The sequence below is a fragment of the Ochotona princeps genome, chromosome 6 (genome assembly GCF_030435755.1).
Source record: "Ochotona princeps isolate mOchPri1 chromosome 6, mOchPri1.hap1, whole genome shotgun sequence".
NCBI lineage: Eukaryota > Metazoa > Chordata > Mammalia > Lagomorpha > Ochotonidae > Ochotona > Ochotona princeps.
The window spans coordinates 7,242,648-7,265,897 of NC_080837.1; the positions used below are offsets into that span (position 1 = coordinate 7,242,648).

General features: G+C 43.5%; 1 protein-coding gene across 1 annotated transcript in view; it reads right to left on the minus strand.

Annotated features, from left to right (window-relative positions):
- The window catches only part of HDGFL3 (HDGF like 3), a 60,474-nt gene that overhangs the window by 6,054 nt on the left and 31,170 nt on the right, over nt 1-23,250 (minus strand). Inside the window, exons 2-5 of the mRNA XM_004594586.3 lie at nt 15,404-15,480; nt 11,941-12,079; nt 11,454-11,612; nt 8,798-8,944 (exon numbers count right to left, since the gene is read on the minus strand). Of these exons, the coding sequence (XP_004594643.1) occupies nt 8,798-8,944; nt 11,454-11,612; nt 11,941-12,079; nt 15,404-15,480 (522 nt within the window). The remainder of the gene's footprint in view (nt 1-8,797; nt 8,945-11,453; nt 11,613-11,940; nt 12,080-15,403; nt 15,481-23,250) is intronic.

Genomic DNA, 23,250 nt, shown 5'->3' on the forward strand with positions numbered 1-23,250 from the left:
GGCAAGAGTCAAAGAAACGCCTGTCCTAGCATGGTCAGTGACCACAGGATGAAGAATGGCTCGACTTGCAGTACCAACAGGAGCTGTGCCGGCACCAACCACTGCACCTTGCAAGACCTGACCCCAACGGCTCACTCTTCATCCCCACCTGCAACTCCAGCTCCTGTTCCACCTGCTGGCTGACTCCCTCCCTCACGTCCTCAGGTATTCTGATTCCTCTGGTCCACTGTTACTGTAACTCTTGCATATACTCTCAACCCTCTGGCCCCTAACCTCCCTTAACCTTCTCAGATAAAACAGAAAGCAACTCCCTCTCTTCATACTTTAAGATCATGAGCATTAACCTCAAGTAGGGCCTTACTGCTGCCTGGCAATTCAGCTTGATTTCCCAAGTACCTTCACTCTCCTTCTTTCAAGTGACTACTTCATCCTTTTTCCTCTTTCTTGAAATTTCCAGTATTCCGTGTTCTCATTCTCAAATGCTAATTTTGCTTTCCTTAAGGATAGAATTAGATAACTTTTATGAGCTCTACCTCAATATCCACTCACCTCTCTGTAAGCCCAAATAGTCTCCCAATCAGTTCTGTCTCAATGGATGAGATACAGTTTCCCCACACATCATGTGACTCCATCTTATGTCTTTCTGCCTTCTAAAGTTCACTGTTATGGCATTTTTTTCCAGTATGTTATGTTATCCTTTGTTAATTCCTGACTTTGGGTCATTCTTAGCAGATGTGCTGCAAATTCTCCCCAGAAGTCCCTCTGCACTGTCTGTCCCAAACCATGGCCACCCAGTATCTGAGACTACCTGCCTTGCAGGACCCCAGGATTCATTAGACAGATACTATAGCTAAGAGAATGTGGTACCGACGGAACCCAGACAGACACACGGTATGACGGATGACTCTGCAGGTCCGAGAGACAAGGAGGGCAGGGACACTTGGTAAACAATAATGCTTCACTTGGTTTTGCTTGAAAAAGACAGAAAAATGCTAACCATAAAAGGAAAAGTTTCATACAAAAGACTATAATAAAATAAAGAAAGTCCATTTTTCTATAAAGACCAGAAAGAAATTGAACAGAGAAGCTGCAAATTTAGAGAAGACAGACCCTTGAAGCATATGAAAATCCACAGTAGTCAGAATGTATTACTTTATAAATCCCTACAAGTTAAAGAAAATCCAACAAGAAAACAGCAGAGCCCCAGAACAAGAAGAGAACACAGGGTGATCAGTACACCGGAAGGCAGCCTCCACGTTCCAGCACTTAGAGCACTGCACCTGAGCACTGCCAGGACCACACCTACTTGACTGGCAAAAGTCAGAGTCTTGATATGGCAGGTTCATTAGAAAACTCTGATACACTGCTGACTGTACTGTACACTGGTCTGACTATGAAGGAAAACAATTCAGCATCATCTTGCAAGGTTAACACCACAACTTGTGACTTAGCACCTTCTGCTCCAGTTACACCCGCTACGGGAGCTTTTCATGGGAATACCTGCTAGGAGGTAAGGGGTGCTTCCCACACTAGAACAACCCAAATGCTCATCAGGCAATGCAGTAAGCAAATGGTGGTATATTCATAAAATTGAATATTATACAGCATGAAAAAAAATGAATAAACTACCTCTGTAAAATTCTGAAATCCCTGTATTTGAGAGACCTTCAAAACATTTATGAAAAAAGCATATGATAAAAAAACTGTATGGATTTAAAAGTTTTTTGCACTAAAATGAACTCATCTTTAAATTCCATTTTTCTGAGAACCCTTTGAAGTACCCTCATATACTGCAGACACCTATATGTAAAATACGGGCTATATATATTTTAAAGGTTTATTTATTTTTATTGGATAAGCAGATCTGTAGAGAGAAGGAGAGACAGATATTCCACCCGCTGGCTCATTCCCCATTTGGCTGCAATGACTGGTGCTGAGCCGATCCAAAGCAGGAGCCAGGAGCACCTTCCAGGTCTCCCCTGCAGGTACAGAGTCCCAAAGCTTTGGGTCATCTCTACTGCCTTCCCACGCCACAAGCAGGGAGCTGGATGGGAAGTGGAGCAGCCAGGACATGAACTGGTGCCCATATGGGATTCTGGCACTTGCCAAGTGAGGATTTAGCTATTGAGCCATCGTGGTGGCCCTGGACTATATATTTTTAAGTGGGGTCTGGTGTTGTGACTTATGAGGTTAAAACTGCCTCCTGCATTGCCAGCATCCCATATGGGTACAGTTTGATTCCCTGATGCTCCACCTCTGATCCAGCACCTTGCAGTGGAAGATGGCTCGAATGCTTGAGCCCTGGCACCCACATGGGTGATCCGATCAAGCTCCTGGCTCCCAACTTTGGCCTGGCCCAGCCCTAGCCATTGTGGCCATCTAAAGAGTGAACAAGAGGATGGATAATCTCTCTTTCTCTCTAACTCTTGACTTTAAAAATAAATAAACCTTGGAGAATCAAGATGGCAGAATAGGGTAAGGACACATTTGAACTGATGGAGAAATATTAGCCAGTGTGAAGCATAGAGGGCGCATTCCAGGAAATAGAAGAGGACAGAACAATAGCAAATGGGTACCCAGACAGACACAGGAAAGCAGCAGGCACAACGGTGTGGTGTTGCAGTGAGTGATACCCCAGCAGCATTCAGTGAACAGCAATCTGAACTCCACTAGCAACAAGGTGGGAAGGGGTGTTTACCGGGAGCTCAGGAGGTGAACCCAGACAAAGAACTGCCTGTCCTGCTAGTCTTGTTTGATTTGACCAGGAGCAGAGAAGGAGTGGCCAGTCCCAGACAGACAGTGTGGGAACAGGGTGGATTTCAGAGCCCAGTCTGCCTCCTAGAGCCGTTATCGGGTGCCATTTTCTTTAAGGAGGGAAGGGCTATGGGGCAGGACTGGGCATGCACAGAGCTGGGAGTGAACTGATTTCTGACTCAGTGAACTGCAACAACATGGCATCCTACAGGTTCCACTCAAGACAGATCTGGGTAGCCCTCAGATCTGACGGCCAGCAGATCAAGAACTCTAGTAGTGGCACATCAGGCACCATTTCTTACAGTGTGGCAAAGAATTTAAGACTGCAGGGGACAACAGTGAGCCGCGCATGCACTGAGCTCAGCAAGAACTCACTGAGCTCAGTGGATTGCACTGGTCCCGCAGGAAAAAAATACTGACTATGGCATTGTACGGGTCAAAATAGATCCGTGTGGCCCTCAGACCTAACGTCTCACAGGTTCTGGCAAGATCAGCACCAACAACAACCTCGCCATATAGGACACCTGGTATCTCCCTAATCCTGGGAATTGCTCGAACCAGAAGTGGGAGAAAGGTTGTACAGACAACAGTGCAGCCTCAGCACAGTATCATGGGAGGTGGAGAGTGGTGAGCCAGAAGCTGGGGCTACAGAGACCATGGTGGAAATCTAACTTAAGAACCCAGACCCAGGGCCCGGCGGCGTGGCCTAGCTGCTAAACTCCTCGCCTTGAACGTGCTGGGATCCCATATGGGCGCCGGTTCTAATCCTGGTGGCTCCACTTCCCATCCAGCTCCCTGCTTGTGGTCTGGGAAAGCAGTTGAGGACGGCCCAATGCTTTGGGAACCTACACCCGTGTGGGAGACCTGGAAGAGGTTCCTGGCTCCTGGCTGTGGATGGTGCAGCACCAGCCATTGTGGTCACTTGGGGAGTGAATCATTAGACGGAAGATCTTCCTCTCTGTCTCTTCTCCCCTCTGTATATCTGCTTTGAAAAAAAAAAAAAAAAAAAAAGAACCCAGACCTGGAACTTGCTGGAGTGGCACAAGTGACTGTAAAGAAAGAGCCATGTGCCAAACACAATAAGTAAAATTGAACTGTAGACCTGTGGGTGACACAGCTTAGAAACCTGCACCAAGAAGAAGAATCTGCTAACCAGAATTACAATGACAGAGACAGAGGCACAATGAATATTACTGAAGACTCGCTTGCAAAGGAACAAAACCCTTTGCCAACCTCAGAATTCACTGAGAAAGACATCAAGAAAGTGAGAGATACAGAATTCAAAACACTTGTTATAAAACTTCTTATCTGGGGAGAACCCAAGTACCTATGAAACTGTGTCACATAATACAATGTAATTAATGAATTAAAAATAATAATAATAAAAAAAACTTCTTATCAACAACGAGAAGCACGTAAAGCAGGCATTTAAGGAATTCAAGGCATATGTCACACTGAAAATCAATCAAATGAAAGCTAATATATCAGAAATGAAGAATACAGTGGAGCAAATTAAAAGTACAAAAATAGAATGAAGGAGATAGAAGAATCTCAAAATTAGAAGATATTTCCTGTCACCAGGGAGAAACGAACAAAAAGCTGGAAACAGAGCTGGATCAGGCAAAAAAAATGTATTCAAGAATTGAAATTGAAAGCCAAATATAAGGGCTATGGGAGTCCCAGAAGGTGCAGAAAGAGAAGTTGGGTTTAAAAATGTATTTAATGAAATAATACGGGAAATTTTTCCTAATCTAGAAAAAGAAATGGGAAACAAGATCCAGGAGGGGCACAGAACTCCCAACAGGCTTGACCAAAAGCGATCTTCACCACGACATATGATAATTAAGTTCTCTTCAATCAAACATAAGGAAAAGATCCTTAAATGTGCACGTGAAAAAAAAAAATGGAGTTCTAATTGACCTATGGAGGAATGGCCATTAGATTCACAGCTGACCTCTCACAGGAAACTCTACAAGCCAGAAAAGAATGGAGTGACATATTCCAGATTTTAAAAGAAAAAAATTGTCGGCTCATGATAACATATCTAGCAAAGCTTTCCTTTGTCTTTGAAAATGAATTAAAATTCTTCCACAGTAAAGAAATTTAAAAGAATGTGCCTATTCCAAACCTGCCCTACACATGATACTTAAAGATGTTCTTTTGACAGAGAGGAGAAATAGCACCCACCAAAACCAAAGCAAATGTGAAGAACATCCCAGTAAAATAACAACAGAAGACGAAATCAATGAACAACCCATTGTTAAAATGATCAAATTATCACCTATTTGTATTAACCCTAAATGTAAATGGCTTAAACTCATCAATCAAATGTCATAGATTAGTTGACTGGATTAAAAACAAAACCCATCTATTTGTTGCCTACAGGAGACATATCTCACCAAGAAATATCAGTGGAAACTATATCTCATGGATTTTGATTTTTTTGTTAGTTTCATCTCTTCAAAACACTTTCTTATTAAATTCTTCAATGACTCATAGATCATACAGTAGCATCATTTTCTTCAAGAAGGTTTTTGATTTTCTTTTTCATTTCTTCAGTGACACATTAGTCATTTAATAGCATGTTATTTAACTTCATGGTGGTGTTAACTTTTTTTTCTTCCTGTTGTTGATCATGTTTTGTGGCTTTTCATTTAAGGGGATGTACAGTAAGCTGTAATGGAAACTATCATATGCAGATGTGAGGATACAATGCAGTATGCATCTCTACTTCTGGACAAAGATGGACTACCAATGAAACTGTTTACTGTATCTTTTTTTTTAATTTTTAAAAAAAATTTAAAAAAATTAAAAAAAAATTTTTTAAATTATGTTTACTATATCTTGACAATAGCATGCTGGGTCATTCTCCATGCCCGCAATGACGAACATGTGATTGTGTATGAAGAACTATACTATTGTAATGACATAGGGGAATTCAGTGAGGGAGGAGGGAACTGGGAAGGGGATAAGGGAAATCCCAAGGACTATGGAACTGTATCATAAAATGATAATAATAAAAAGAAGTAAAATTAAAAAAATAAACTTTTAAAAAGCTTTATATATATAATTTTAAGCATGTAACACTGTGCTTATCTCTGGGTAGGAAGAAGATGGGATGACAGAGGAACATGTAAATGAAAATCATTATATTTCAGTTTTTGAGTTGTGAGAGGGTCACTGGTATTCACTCCAATATTATGCGCTATAACGTGTGTGTGTGTGTGTGTGTGTGTCTCTTTGCACGTAACACATGTATTATTAAAATAGACTCTCAGGCTCTTGCCTTCTGCTGCTTCCTACAAGCTATGTGGTCCTGGGTCAGTTTTTCAGCCTCAGTCTCCCAGCTGAAAAATGGAGATTTCAGCCCACTTGTGGGGAGCGGGGTGCCGGAGGCGCTCCCAGGAATAGGAAAGGCCTGGCAAGATGGCTGCTGGCCCAGGGCCAGGAGGCAGGGTTGGTCTCACCAGCAGATAAACAGGAAGTCACAGGGATAGGCTGATGCCCTCGCTGCGATTATGTCATTGCTACTGGCCTATCAGGTAGTGCCAACTGGACCCACGGGGAGAAGTGATTGGTGGAGAGCAGTATAAAAGCAGCCGCTAAAAGCTATAAGAGGGACGAGGAGCAGAAGGACTGGGGGAAGAACGACGGACGGAACGAGAACGGGGCAGCAGAGAGGGGTAGAAAAGCTAAGGGAAAAGCTAAGGCGTACGGGAGGAGGAGGAGAAAGACAGGGAGAAGAATAACGGACGAGGAGAAGAAGGACGGGGAGAAGAACGGGGCACCAGAGAGGGATACAAAAGCAGGGAGAAGAGCTAAGATCAACGGGGAAAAAGGCAGCAGAGAGAAGGGTATAAACGCAGCTGCTTTTGGCAATTAGGGGTCCGGTTGTGGTTCTGGCTTTTCCCAGACCCTCAAGAGTGTGCCTCATAGGTAGTGTCGCTGCTGGTTGGTGACACCCACTGGTGTCTGTGAGGCTGAAACGAGAGCGCGGTGGCATCCACACACGTGTGGCACAGACTGCCCTTGCTTGCCAGTCACAGCTATTTCCTAGGGTGCTCTTCATCCAGCCGAGTAGAAATGAGTTCTCTAGGGGAGTAATTAACTGGTGAGACCACATGAGCATGAACAGACTCAAGAAGCTTCTTGAGAGAGAAGTGTGCAAAGACTGAGAGAGGAATGGAGTTCTAAAAAGAGACCAGAAGGACAGGCGGACAGAGCGGAAGAGATGAGTGACTCGGGGGACATGGGTGGGGAAGATGCCTGGCAGCGTTAAACACTGCAGAGGTGAAAACCAAGATAAAGAAGTGCTGGCTTGGCAATAACAGGGCCATTTCAGGGCAGTTTTCAAAGAAATGGTCAAGAAAGAAACAAAAAGGCCATGGGGTAAAAGTAAAGAACAAGAGATTTGGAAATGGAGCCTGGGGAAAACCCACAAGGCTCTGTTAAGAGAAAGGTGAGCAGCAGGACAAGTAACTGCAGGTGGGACACCCGAGGGGACAAAGCCAACAGAGCAGACAAAGGCACAGGGAGAAGGCGACACGCGAAGCAGAGGAAGCACCAGAGCTAGCTAGCTTTTTTCCCCGCCACACCCCCACCTTTTTAAATAGGAAAGTCAGATATACAGTGAGGAGGACAGACAGAGAGGAGGATCTTCTGTCTGTTGATTCACTCCCCAAGCGGCAGCAATGGCTGATGCTGTGCTGATTCAAAGCTAGGAGTCAGGAGCTTCTACCAGGTCTCCCATGCGGGTGCAGGGTCCCAAGGCTTTGGGCCGTCCTCAACTGCTTTCCCAGGCCACAAGCAGGGAGCTGGATGGAAAGCGGAGCCACCGGAACACGAAGCAGCGCCTATATGGGATCCTGGCATGTGCAAGGTGAGGACTTTAGCCGCTAGGCTGCCATGCCAGGCCCAGAGGAGAGCTTTTTGCCGGTGCTGTGTATGTGAGTTATGTGGGAGTCTGGTTAGAATGCAGACGGTCAGTTCTCGTCTGCTGTTGACGCTGATTTCTGAAACAGACCACACTCTGGCTAGTAAGGAGGTAGAATTATCTTTGTGTGCCCAAGAAGAGCACTAGAAACAAATCTGTTGGCTAATGGGTCAGAAATTGTGAGAGCTTTTCCTCTATGCCTATTGAAACTAGCAGGGATGAAGACAGTAGGTGCGGAAAAACAAACCAACCAACCCTCCTCAAGCAAGCAGGGATTCAAACTCTGGTGGTGGCAAGTATATGCGCAGGAACAGAGGACAACCTGCTGGGGAGATGTGGAGACAAAGACACGCACAGGACAGAGCAAGGCTACAGAGGGTCGAAGGACACAACAATCAGAGTCATAGCACCTGAGGGCAGCTGTGGGTAAACCATCAAGGAGGGAATGCTGAGAGGGACTGGTACGCATAGGCAAGAACTGAAACCAGAGCGTAATGTCAAGGTGTAATATTTTAAAAATCATTTGACATTGTCCAACCAGTCCACACACAGAAAAGTGTACAGGAAATTGCTATGTGTAAAATCTGCCTACCTCAACAGTTTCCCAACGGTGTATCAGCCAGTGACTCTGAAGTTAACAGAAGTTAATGAGTTAAAGCAGATACATAGTTATTTCAAGAATTAATATTCCAATATTGCTTGACTAATGACATATTTAAAGTCCATGTGGATTTACTGAATTATGTTTTCTAGAAACAAGTGGCATTACGGAAACCCTATTTTGAACATATCTTCAGTTCTGTGATTAAAGAAACACAGGCATCCAATTTCATAATTTCATTGCTGCAGTTAGTTTAAAAGAACAGACCTGCTGACAAAACTCCAAATTGACAGGCAGGTGTAATTTGCACTTGGCTCTCTCTTAGTCTCAGACTCTGGGCATCCAGTCCCTCAGGCAGGAGCTGTGAGTGGATGTACTCACACCCACAGGCTAAGAACGCCTCTCCATTTGCCAACACACTGCTTAGTAATGCTGAGAGAAGGATGCTGGTTCTGAAGCAAAATGTCTTCTAATTTAATAGGAAACACATGACACACACACATCCTTACCCCTTCACTGGTTTTCTGCAAGTCTGAAGTTGTATTTCTTGTGTCATTGCCAGCATCTCCTCCCTCGGAGCTGCTTTTGTTCTCCTCTTCTTTGCAGTCCTTGTCATCCTCATCTCCCGGAGATTTCCGTGACTGTTTAGAGGATTTCTACATGTTCAGACAAGTTAAAGATTTGGGTCAAAAGTAGAACTTGGCATGCCCAAGAGAAAGCCAGAGATGCACAAGTAACTGATCTGTGTCTTGACACAGAACACACACACACACACACACACAACATGCAGTGTGCCAAGGCTGGGCTGGGGACTCTGGACAAGTCTCTTCACCATACTGGTCCCAGCTTAACTCCCTGGAAGGGCTGTGGAGGAGGGAAGATGACTTCTTAATTCTGTCCAGCAGCGTGAAAATATCCACTGTCCATGACTGAACACCATCTTGGGAAAGGTACAGACCATCGCCTTGCTGCTCTCCATCTTATAGTGGAGGAAAGCAAGGTCCAAAGAAGGGAGCTAATTACCCAAGATAATATATGTATGTATATTCATGCTGGAACGCAGAGTCAGCTTGATAAAACTTTTGCACCATTGTGCTACAATAAACTAACCTTAATCTTCTAATTTATAGGCAGTCATGTAAGAACCCAAGGTTATACTGATGAACCAGTCCCTTCTTCTGATTCTTTGACTCCATCCTGGCCCTTCCAATAGAAATTCTAGGGGAGACTCTCAGCTCTGAGCGTGAGCAAGCTGTCCAGAGGACTTTGATGTCATGAAAGCCTGAGAAATACAGGGCTAGGCACTTTGTTAATATTAAAGATAAAATGTCATGGTTCTCAGGTGATCATGGAGGATACAACATTGAAGGAAATCTAAAGAATCTACTCTTCAACTTAAAACAGATAACGCTTAGTGAGTGAAGCATCTCTTCATCCCTCTTTGGTCCATTACTTCTGGTCTTTTCAATAGTGATGAAACAGTGGCTTGAAAGTCATAGATCCATACTACTAAATGAGTAGGTACTACTAATTGAGAGTTGCACAAGACATTACACAGAAGCTCAGCAGGCAAACCTAAATAAAACAATTCTAGTAGGTGTTCAAGTGAAATACAAAATGCTCTTAAAAATCAGCTTGTGGCCAGTGTGGTGGCGAAACTGACTAATTATTCGCTTGTGGTACCAGCAATCGATGTGCACACTGGTTTGTGTCCTGACTGCTCCACTTTCGATCCAGCTTCTTTGCTAATAGCCTGGGAAAGTGGAAGAACGGAGTTCAAATCCTTGGGTCCCCGCACCCACATGGGAGACCTGGAAGAAGCTCCTGGCTCCTGGCTTCAGATTGGCTCAGTTCTGGCCACTGGGGTCATTTGGAGAATGAACCAGCAGATCAAAGATCTTCCTTTGTTTCTTCAGAAAAAAAAATCTTTAAAATAAATAAGCTGAAAAATAACTTCAATGGAAGATAGAGTTTGACAGAAGATATTCTAACTATTTTGTTGTCATCTGCAAACTTTGTCCTGATCCAAAGTACCTCATGTTCTCCATTAGGTACACACAAGGTAACCTGTACTGGCACAACTGTTACGCAGATGACAGCTGGATGGGTTTTGCAGATTGTCAAAATAAAACACTGACGGTCTGCCAAACTCTTGGTGGCTGTTTAATTTTTTTCCCCCGTAAGTTTCCTAAGTATGTAAAGCCAATTAAAACAAGAATCTAAATGGAAGACTTTGATTGTGTGACAGGCCAATTAGTGTGAAGCCTGTGCTGATCTCCGATCTGCAAGGATACAAAATTACAGTTTTGAATTAGTAGATGAGAAACCTATATAAATCTATGATCCAGATACTCCTCTGTTTAAAAGCTTCAGTTACTGTTGCATTTGGAATGAAGGCCAGACTCCTTGGAATGCTCTGCATGTCTGTTAGCTGTGTTAGCTGGCCTTTCCCTCTCCCCCTGCTTATAATTCTCTAGCTCTACCTGACTTTTTCAATTCCAGAACATTCTAAACTCTTTCCTACTCTGAGTTTTGCTAGTGTGTTCCTTTACACACCTGCCTCTTCCTCGGGTCTCAGCACGAAGCTCACCTTTTTAGAAATATCTGGCTATCCTATCTAAAGCAGGTCCCTTTATTGTTATTCCCCACTCCCACTCATTTCCTTCCTGGCCCTTCTGCCACTGGTACTCACTTGGGTTTCCTGCAGCCCTCCCATCCTACTGTAAGTTATGTGAGGAAAGGGACAGAGGAGGACGTGCACACGTGGTATAGTTTTTTCACAGACAAGGTGATCAGAAGACGTCAGAACTGAAGAAAGCCAAAATGCACACAGACATGAAGGAATCAATGTGCACAGTGCACAGACACAGTGCTGAGTCCTACTGTGCCTCCACTTTCCTAAATTCTTCACTGCTCCTCTGGAGGTTCTTGTTCTAGGCATAGCTATTCAGTCCTCCTCCAACACATCAGCCCTGCACAGTCAACAGCCGGATTGCCTTAACATCCATGGTTACCTGTCTTACTCCCTCTGCTGGCTGTCTTGAAAGGCAGAAACCAGAGAATCTTTGTGCCCTACAAACACACGGGAAAACCACCTAAAACCTCCTAATGCATGTGCAAATCCACAGGCAAGCAACGTCACAGCGACAGGCAGCTCCTCAGCACCTTGGAGGTGTAGGACTTTTTCCGTTTTGAGCCTGCTTTTTCATTCTTCCTTTTGCCTTTTCCATCCTCCTCCACTCGATCGCCTTCGTCTTCACTGCTTGCATCAGCAGTGTTCCCGCCCTCCCCCTCGGTTTCCGAAGAGCTCTGTTGCTGAATTGCCTAGGAAATAATAAAACATCAGCTAATTATATTTTTGATAAAAGAGCCTGCTGAAAGGAATCAGTCAATTTCAATTTGAAAGCACTCAGCTTCCTCTTCACATATGCAATACAAAGGGCTGTCAAACTTAATTTTCCAGTGGGGACTTGGCTTGAACCCGTGTTGGTAAAAGAGTAACATTAAAGCTAAAATAATACTGGAGTCAAAAAACAAGCCTAACTTCAAATGCATGCAAGGTAACTATTAACACAGAGGACATGTAAAAGATCTCACAAAAACTAAAGCCAAGGACAGACACTCAGCAAGAACAAGGAAGCCAACCTTTTACCTGGTAACCTGTAAACTTTACTCCGGGGTTGTTTTCTATTTCCCATAATCCTTCATTAAATCCTTTCCGTTTGTTGGACTTTCCAAATTTGTCTTTATATTCTTTATATGGAAAAAGGTCTTTGGGACCTAGAAATGCACTGCAGAAATACATTAAAAACAGAATTGACATGTTGATCTTCAGATGTCAGATATTTAAGTATCGTTATCATGAAGATGTCAGAGCATATTACAGTAAACAAATGAAAACAGAGGCTCCTTCTCAGAAAGCACACATCACAGCATGTTTTAGATACACACCTTCAGGCAGGTACCACTGGATTGTATATTTTTATTTTATTTTATTTTTTTTAATTTATTTGAAAGCCAGAGTTATTGGCTGGGTAGGGGGAAGAAACAGAGAGAGATTGAGATCTTGCACCTGTTGTTTCACTCTTCAAATGACTGCCAGTGTAGAGCCAGGCCAAAGCCAGGAGTCTGGAACTCCACCTGAGTCCCACATGGTATGGCAGTGGCCTAGGTACCTGGGCTGTCTTCCTTAACTGCTTCCCCAGGCACATTAACAGGGAGCTGGATCAGAAGCAAAGCAGTTAGGATCTGAACTGGCACTCAAATGTGATGCCAGCGGTACAAGTGGTGGCTTAATCTGTTGTGCCACTATGTTGGCCCAATTTTACTTTAAATTACCCCAGCACCTTCTTTGTTTCAAAATTCTCTTCAGCTAAGCAAGTTGAATTTAAGATATTTACTTTCGGGCCCGGCGGCGTGGCCTAGCGGCTAAGGTCCTCTCCTTGAACGCCCCGGGATCCCATATGGGCGCCGGTTCTAGTCCCGGCAGCTCCACTTCCCATACAGCTCGCTGCTGTTGGCCTGGGAAAGCAGTCGAGGACGGCCCAAAGCCTTGGGACCCTGCACCCGCGTGGGAGAGCTGGAAGAGGTTCCTGGTTTCCGGCTTCAGATCGGCGCAGCACCAGCCGTTGCGGCTCACTTGGGGAGTGAATCATCGGATGGAAGATCTTCCTCTCTGTCTCTCCTCCTCTGTGTATATCTGACTTTGTAATAAAATAAATAAATCTTTAAAAAAATATTTATTTTCATCAGTTATATCATCTTCTTAAACTAAGATGTTAATCTTAATACAGAGTAAGAGCTTTGTGAGATTTATAATAATAGCCTGAACACGGGCCAATGCTGTGGCATAGTGGACAAAGCCACAGACTGTGATACCAGCATCCCATATGAGCTCTGATTTGTGTCCTGGCTGCTCCACTTCTGACCTACCTCCTGCCTAAAGCTGAGAAAAACAGCAAGATATGGCCCAAGTGTTTGGGTCTCTGTCACCCAAGTGGGAGACCCAGATGAAGCTCCCAGCTTCAGCCTGGCCTAGCCCTGACTGTTGTGGCATACAGGGAGTGAATTAATGGATGGCAGCTCTTTTCCTCTCGCTCTGTGACTCTTTCAAATAAATAAATAAATTTTCTAAAAAAATCACAAAAATTAAAATACAAAGATGTTAACTCTATCTACCATATCATTATTCACTATTATTTCCCTAATTTAAAAAAATCATTACTATTTAAATGGGAAACTAGGCAAGAAACAGGTTAGAAGTAGCAAGTAGAAAGAAACTCTTACTAAGTTTAAGCCATATCCTAAATTAATTATAACCATGAAAAGTGAGAATCGATCCTGAGCTGGGTAAACAGATCTGAGCATTCAAGCTAGTCTGTAGCATTAGATTGCATAGATGGGAAGACTGGAGGCATGTCAAACCAAGCCGTGTTCACTCAAACTATACCTCCATGTCAAGACATGACTACAGAGGTGCTGGAGCCGCTGTAGGAAACCGAGACAAACAACTCTGCTCTAACAGCACATCGCTCCAGTGGTAGGGGCAGGAGTGTGGACAATAAAAACAGGTAAGTGAGGTATACAGTGTGTGTGCTGAAATAACTAACTACATGCAGGCAGCAGAGGAGGGGGGAGGGACTGGGGGGATTTTACAATCTGAGGCACACAGGTCAGAAGAGGCTTCACCAAAAAGATCTCTAAGGAAAGAACTAGAGGTGGAGGCACAGCCCCACACCTGGAACACAGAAGGTCTGAGATGGCAGAATGCCAGCCTAAGTGGGTCTGAGAAGGAGGCCACTGTGCCTGCAGCGGGGGCAGTCAAAGAGTTAGGACGAGCAGGGGATGGACAGCTGACAGGGCCAGGCACACACTACGCTGGGTGCTGGAGGCCACTGCGAAGACTTGGCATAGCATAAGGCTTCAAACAATCAGGTTTTTAACAGGATCACTCTGGCTGCTGTGTGGAAAACAACCTGAAGACGGAGCCATGGGGAAGGCCAAGGATGAAGCAGGAGGTACTGAGGTAAGGAGGTTGGCCTTGTGGAGAAGGGCTGGCAGGAACTGGCTGGATCCTGAGTTCCTTGTCCAAAAGTGATCTGTTGACATGCTCAGTGCATAGCATGTGTAGGCAAGGTTTTGGAGTAAGATGGGAACATAGCTGAGATGCACTGGAATGGAAAGATTGAGGAGAGGACAAATTTTGGGGTAAAAAACTCTGTTCTGAATGTCAAGTTTGAAACTGTGGTTAGGCATCCAGTTGGAGCTGTACAGCAGGCAGCTGGAGAGCTGGTTCTGGAGATGGAGACATGGTGTGGGCCAGAGACACACACGTGGAAATTACCAGTAAAGGGACAGTGAGAGTTTCAGGAAACAGGTTTATGAATTCATAAATTCAATTTCTAACTGGATATTGGTATTGCTCTCTCTCATTGTGCAGCTGGCAAAGCCTCATGAAAGCTTTCTGGCCCAGTGCTGGTGAAGAATCAGTACATCTTTCCTTGGAGTAGACCTTTAATCACTCAGTCAATGTCATTCCATCTCACTGAACCTAGAAAAATAATCTAGGAACATTTTCATCACCAACACGACAGAGTCTTACTTCACAAACAGAACAGGGTGAAGAAAAGGCTGTTTCACTGTCAGAGTAATGAGGGTCAGACTTGACCTTCCCAGCTTTGGACTCACTCTAAGTACAGGAAGCAGCTGCAGGGTCAGCTTCCCCACGTTCACCTCAGGCCGGGTCCCAAGAGTTACTTCCTTCCCACCACCATGGAACGTGTGAGACACAGGTCTTTATTAGGAGTAAGTGAGGCATCTTTACTGTCACCATCAGGAATGACACAGCTGGCCATGTCAGCTGCTGCAGGGACGATTCTAAAGGCAGCTAAGGGGGGCGTTCAGCCTAGGCATCAGGATACTGATGAAAATGAGTACTCACTCTACCCCCAACAGCAACAAGTCTTTACATTGAGAAAAAATATTTTGACCAGGTTAGTAATTCATGTGATTCTGATGATTTTGAACAACATACAAAACATTATGAATAGTCTATAAACAATACAGTCTAGCAGAGTCAGATTATAGCTGTTTAAACTTCATTTTTGCTCACTTACGTTTCATGGGTGCCAAAAAAGAAGATGGGGTATTTGTTTGCTGGAGGCTTCACAGCTCCCTCTGGGAGTTCATCAATCTATTAAAGATAAATCCAATTAGAAAATAGTTACCATAAAGAGAATATGAACACAGCCCTATCAGTTTATTGCTAATTTCAAAGTAAAATTATTCTAATCAGAATCCTCAGTTTTCTTTAACCTGACACAATGATCCTAAAGCTCCCATTTGGCTCACTGCATGGAAGTTCACACTCTATAAGTTGATTCTACGCCAACTGTGCTCATTCATAAGCAGGAGTCGAAACTACTCATTTCCTTTGACTCCAAAGAACTACCTGGAAGCTGTGGTAGTGAAATAATTCCCAGCAGTAAATTTAAAAAGAGTGAACAAGATGTAACTTTTGTGGGAGATAATGGCAAATACATGTACGTCCCTAGAAACATACATGTGATAAGACAGAATTATGGAAATGAATTCAATGAAATGTCAAATAGTCATGAAACCACCTCATCTTTTGTCTGGACTACTACAAATCTTTCCCCTCTCTCAGCTGAGATAGAATTTGTTTTACAATGCTTGTTGATTAGGTTGCTTCCTTGCTTTAAACCCTCGATAATCCCTCACTGTTCACAGCATTCTTTGCTGGGTAACTGAATCACTTCTGATATGTCATCCTGCCTCCCCAGACCTACCAATTCCTACACACAGTACAGTTAAAGTTGAGGACTCTAAGAGGGATGTGTGGTGACTGTGTAGTGGTGAATAACGTGTCCAGATGTGAGGATGCAGTGCAGTGTGCATCTCTACTTCCAGATCAAAGATGGACTACTAATGAGACTATCAGCTGCGCCTTGACAGCGGGATGCTGGACTCTCTACCATTACCCATGCTCGCAGTGATGGTCATGTGACTGTTTATGAAGAGCTGTGCTATGGTAGTAATATACAGGAATTCGGTGTGTGGGGGAGGGGATTGGAGGAGGAGGCAAGAGAAATCCCAGGGCCTATGGAACTATGTTATAGAACGACAATAATTTAAAAAGTAAAAATAAAATAAAATACAAAATAAGTTGAGAACTCCTAGTAGGATAAAGTCCAAATGTCTTAGACAATCACACAGTACATGTTATCCCTTAGGATGTTTCAAGAATGATCTCTGACCAGTCTAAACTGTCACTTTTCTCTCCCTATGCCATGACCCAGCAATATGAAACAACAGAGTTATTTATAAACATGCAATACTTTTTTCTTTAAAAGAAAAGTCTTATTTCATCAACTTGAAAGGCAATTACACAGGCTGAGTGAGAGAAAAGAGAGAGAGAGAGAGAGAGAGACTGTGCCAGGCTGCAGCCTGTGTCTCCTGGGGTGTACATGAGCAGGAAACTGTTTGGGAAGTGGAGAAGTCAGGGCCCAAAGCAGACACTCCGATACGGGATGGGGCATTTTCACCCATGTTTTAGTCTCTGAGCTGCACAACTGCTGATACGTCCTTTTATACAGTTGAACTTCTCATCTTTCCAAAACACAATTCAATTATAAAAATGAATATATATTTACAATAAAAAACTAACAGCCTATAAGAACTGCCATTAGTATTCTTTTTTTTTTTCAGAAGATTTATTTTTTATTTTTATTACAAAGTCAGATATACTGAGAGGAGGAGAGATAGAGAGGAAGTGGAGCTGCCGGGATTAGAACCAGCGGCCATATGGGATCAAGGTGAGGACCTTAGCCACTAGGCCACGCTGCCGAGCCCCTGCCATTAGTATTCTTATGACACCTCTCTAGGCAAAGTTCTAGAAATGCTTACCCAAGAATGCTTTCAGAATACAACCTGCTTTCTATCTCCACCTCAAACATGGTAACTTCCAGCATTCACAGAGGTCCAGGAAATGAGGGGCCTCTAGAATTTTAAAAAATACATAATTTATTTGAGAGGGAGGGGAGGAAGAGAGTGAGAACAAGACCAGAAAGGCACCTGTACTTACTGATTCACTCCTCTAACACCCACAATAGCCAGGACAAAGCCAGGAGCCCAGAACCCCATCCGGGTTTCCTGGGTGGTGGCAGGGATGCAGCTATTTTTAAGCCATCATGTGCTCCCTTTTAGGATGGGCATCAGCAGGATGCTGGAGACAGGAGTGGAGTTGGGACTCACCTACCAGGTTGGAAGTCTGCCTGGGAGCTCATGAGATTTCTACCTTTGTTGGCTCTTGGCCATGTCACTCTCTGGGTACATGCTCTCACTGTTTCACTTACTAGCTCTGTGATTTGGGGCTGGTCAATAACTGCATTTTCTTTATCTTTTCACATGTAGCTAATAGTATTAGCTTTTTAAAAAAGATTTCTTTTACGTATTTAAAAGGCAGAGTTAGAGAGCTCTTCTATCTGGTGGTTTATTCTTCAAATGGATGCAATGGCTTGGGCTGAGTCAGAGTGAAGCCAGGAGCCAGGAGCTTCTTCTGGATCTCCCATGTAGCTGCAGGCAGTCATGCCATCTCCTGCTGCTTTTCCAGATGCATTAGCAGGGAGCTGGATCACAAGCGAAGCAGCCAGGAGCTTTAGCTGCTAATCCTCAACGTCAGCCCCAGTGCCATCCTTCTCACAAAGTGTCTGTGATCATCAAATGAAGGGTAGTTTAGAATCCCTGGCATACACATCAGGAGCTTAGTAAGTGATAGTTATTTGCAGCTATGAGAGGCCCCGGACAAAGAGCCCTGTGGCTTATAAAATTTAACTGAAAAAACTTTCATTGCCAAATTCCTGTTCCTTTATTTCTCTTAACTTTCCTGCCATCTAGTGCCACTCACAGGGTAATCCAGTCAGGATACAGGTCAGGGGACTCTATGTAATGGTTCAAACTTATAAGTATTTGTCTCATCCCTTATTGCACTTGAATGCTACTCAGATCACACTTCATCAGACATTTCCACTATAATCTAACTTTAAATTGCTCCTCTGGGGGCTGGTTTTGGGCAGACCAGGTGAAGCCACTATCTGCAATGCCAGCATCCCTTATCAGGGTGCTGGGTTGAGATGTGGCACCCTGCTTCCAAAATGGCTCCCTGATAATGTGCCTGTGAAGGCTGTGAAAGATGGTTCAAGCACTCGAGCTCCTGCTACCCGTGTGGAAGACCTGGCTGAAGTTCCAGCTCCTGGCTCCGGCATGGCCCAGCCCCGGCTGTTGAAGCAGACGGCACTGGCATCTCTTGGTCTTTCCGCCCCTCTGTATCTCTGCCTTGCAAACAAAGAAACAGCATCTATTTCCCTATCATCCTCTACTCCCTATCCTGCTTTATTTTTATTCTTGCCATTTTCACGACATCAGGTGTATTTTCTCTGGACATTAGGACAGTCTCCATGAAGGGGAGACTTGTTATCACTATACCCCTACTGCCTGAAGCACTGCCTGACACCTAACTGATGCCTAATTAAGATTCCTTTGAGGTATGAGGTCTTAAGTCTGAGCCTGTGGGCTTAACGCCAAGTGTGTGTGTGTGTGTGTGTGTGTGTGTGTACATCTATGTGCATGCATCTGTGTGTGCATGTCACAAGGAGGGACTTCTGTGTGTCAGACGTTGGTGGGGGGAAGGCGGGGTGGTAACAGCAGGTGTAGAGTGTTGTGGGGCCAGGGCCTAGCTCTGTGGCTGAAATAGTAGATACCAAATCTCATACTAGAAACAATTGTCCTGAGCTTCTCTAGAACAGAGAAAAGAAACACAGGGAAGGATGCAGGTTTCTCCACTGACTCAGGCTCTGCCAATGCCTATACTTGTCCATGCAGGGAATCATTAGCTGTGAGGAGAGAGCGAGAGAAAAGAGTTGTGGAATACTTTCAAGAACAAATTACCCCTGAAAAACCATTAGGAAGCTAGAGTATCAAGGAATCTCTATGCATAACAGAAGGTTATGAGGGCAAGCCGAGCTTGTCTCTGAGTGTGTCAATGGAGACTGAAGTGCTGGGGGAGTTACCTGGCAAAGGATGGCAGAGGAAAACCCCTCAATTTGGCTATAAAACAGCACATGAGGTAATGTAAGTTAGAAGTTGGGGGGGGGGGGGATCTAACTTGTGATTGTGCAAAAAAAAAAATAGTTAAATAAAGAAAAAAAGCTGTAAATAAGAAATTTACTATAGGGATAGAAAGGGAAAGCACACAATAAAAAAAAAGAAATGTACATAAGACAAGGGGAAATTTTTTAGTAAGAATATTTGGTTTCATAGGTAACTGATCAATTTAATATCAGGACTATTGTTAATTCCAAGCATGACGACAGGTTAATATCTTACAAAATAACAGTTTAAAAAGGTGTCTGGAGTTAATCTATCAGTCCCTAGTTATCTTCAAGCACACAAAAACTATCACCTAATGGCTGACAGGGCAATTTCACAGCTAAAGACACTTCTCTTTTGATTTGATAAAACCCCGGAAAACACTGACATTTTATTTGTGATGAGTAATAAATAACTGTGACGGTCATGATATGGTTAGCACTTGGCGCTCCTCACGTGCAGTAGCCTTCAAGGCCCTTCTTCAGGAGGTACAGACTGCATGTGGGGCACCGGTTCACCCTCATGGCGCATCTATGGTCATCTGCAGACAGCCAGCCTCCACCAAAAGCTCTGGTGAGTCACTCAGACTCCGGTTATGACCGTCATACGAGGTCTTATTTCAGCCTCAAGGGGAATATTCTCATTCAGACTTTCTTTTAATCCTAAAAAGTCACATTCTAAATTGAGTTGTTTAGAAATCATCCACATTACTCCACGTCCCCTTTCCCAGCCTCAAGTCTTCTAAGCAATCGTCCAAACATGTTCAATTTTGAACAGGCAGAAAATATACCCCATAAATAGGGCTTATTTTCACTTTTGCTGATGTAAAATACAAATACACTTCCCAAATTATGGCATTTGTATCCGGAAGAAACTCCTGGCTCCGAGCTTCGGACTGGCTCAGCTCTGGACATTGCGTCCACTTGGGGAGTGAAGCAGCAGACTAAAGATCTTTGTCTTTCCTTCTGTCTGTCAATCTTCCTTTCCAATAAAAATAAATAAATCTTAAAAAAAAAAGAAAATGAAAGATGCTTAACAAACATCAGCTTGTTGACAGAAGTTTGACAAAACACATTTGGCAAAACGCTAACTATAGAGTCGAGGTGGTAGGCATATGGATGTTCACTTTTATATTCAATTTTTTTGTACATTTAGAATTTTTCTACTGATACCTTACTAAAAATAGAGGTAGAAGAGGGTGAGATAGTATAACAAACTGTCTTAAGCTATAAAGTCAACTGATATTATTTAGTCAGCAAATCAAGATGAAGCAGAAAACCTTTATGCTTCGTTGTAAGCTGAAGTTGATCTTTAAAAATAGGCACATATTTTACCTAAGGAAATATTAATGACTACTTCTAAAATATCTTTAAACTTGCCACTCAAGGATTACACCAATTACACTCATGCCAATAACATGTATCCAACCCTATGTCCCCATAATGGGTATTAGAATTTTGTTCTCTTCTAAATTTGCTGCATGGAAAATGTCACTCTGCTTTAATCTGCACTTTCCTAATTGTAGATGCTGTTGGACATCTTTTCATATAACTTATTTGTATTACGTTTTTTGTAAAGTGCTTTTCCACACCCAATGCCTGTTCTTCTATGGTGTTGTTGGTGTTGTTGCTCTTCTGTAACTGATCTGTAAAAACTCATTTGTCATAAAAGCATTATCTGTCATATCACTTTACTTATTTATACATCTCTTGGTATCCCCGGGCGTGGGTCTAGGTTTCTCTATGGTATCACAATCTTCCTGATGTAACTGGCATGTTTGTATATAAACTATGCAGTCCTCTATTTGCATCCTCTCCTACACTTGAACTCATGTCCAGATTATCTGTAATATCAAACACAAAGTAAACAACTGTGACACTGTACAGTTGAGGGAAAAATGACAGGAAAATGTCTACATGTTCAGTATGGATGCATTTTTCCAAGTATTTCTGGTTTATTATTATTATTATTTAAAGATTTTAAAACTTTTTATTAGAAAGTCAGATATATATAGAGAGGAGAGGAGACAGAGAGAAAGATCTTCCATCTGCTGATTCACTCCCCAAGTGGCCACAATGACCAGTGCTGTGCCAATCCGAAGCTGGGAACCAGGAACTTCTTCCAGGTCTCCCACACAGGTGCAGGGTCCCAAGGCTTTGGGCTATCCTTGACTGCCTTCCCAGGCCAACAGCAGCGAGTGGGATGGGAAGCGGGGCTGCAGGGATTAGAACTTGTGCCCATATGGGATCCTGGTGTGTGTGCAAGGTGAGAACTTCAGCCGCTAGGCTACTTTGTACCTGGTCCTATTTTTTTTTTTTTTTTTGAGAAGAGAGAAAGAGTGACCGAACTGATTTCCATTTGTTGGTTCACTTCCCAAATGCCAGGAGGGGAAGGGGCTGGGCCAGAGTTGAAGCTGGTTTCCCTGACATGCAGGCAGCAGGAACCCAATCACCAGAGTCCTCCCTGATGCCTGCCACGAGCCGCATGCGCAGGAGCAGAAGTGTCTGCTGCTCTGAGGGGTACGCTGCCAGATGGGCTCGCTCCCCCAATAGTTCTGATCCTAGCCAGGAAGGCTGCACCTGCATGTCAAACTCATGGACCTGCCTCAGTGTGCCTGTGTATTCACAGCTCAGCGCTGTCCCTGTTGTGTGCTCCCAACCTTCCCCCCACTCACTGCCTTGACTGCAGTTGCAATAGTTTCTAAGAGAAACTGTCATTTATGTAGTAAAAGCTATTAGTCTTGTCTAGCTTTATATCTTGCTTATAGGCCTTTTTCTTTTCTAAGATTATTAAAAACTCTCCCATACCTTCCTTAGCATTACCTTTGTGATTTCATGGAATTTTCTTCTTTATTTTTAATTTATTTATTTATTTGAACGGGAGAGTTACAAAGAGACAGAGAGAGATTTTCCATCCTTTGGTTCACTCTGCAAGTGGCTACTGCAGCTGGGTGGGCTGGCTGAAGCCGGGAGCCTGCGACCATCCAGATCTCCCACCTGGGCACAAGGGCCCAAGCACCTGGCCATCCTTTGCTGCCTTTCCAGGTGCATTAGCAGGGATCTGGATCAGAAATGGAGTGGCCGGGAATCAAACCAGCTCCCTATGGGATGACAGTGTTGCAGCTAATGGCTTAACTTGCTGTGCCACCCTAAAATATGTTCTTAAGCTAGAACTCTAATCACATGTGAAGGGAAATGAGCACACATGAAAACTATTACTATCAGCATAAACTGCTACAAGAATTTACGAAGTGAACTTGGCTGTAGACACCATAAAATTTAAAATCTACATAGCATATGACCTAATAATTCACTGCTAGGAAATAATCTAACTCAGAAAATGCAAGCATGCATGTATAAACAATCCAAGATGTTCAATGGAGCTCTCCTGCCAAAAGTAGCTGCAACTAAAGGGCCATCAGTTTAAGGATGGTTAACTAAATTACTATGCTGTATACTACTGCATGTCACATAGCAACTAGGAAAATTAGTAATACATAAAAGATGTGAAAAAAGGCAAGCTGCAGAATTTAAAAAAGGTAATTCAATTCAATAAAACTGTGTGTTCATCTGCAAGTACTTGTAGGCACTGAAAAACACTAGGGAGGGTATGCACCAAGCTTCTCCAACCAGTTACCTTGGTTACATTTTTATCTGAAATTTAAAACAAAAGCATGGGGCTGGCACCATGGTGTAGTAAGCTAAGCCTCCACTTGCAGTACCATCATCTCATATAGCCATGGGATTGAGAGTCTAGCTGCTCCACTTGGGGTCCTGCAGACAAGCCAATGGAAGAT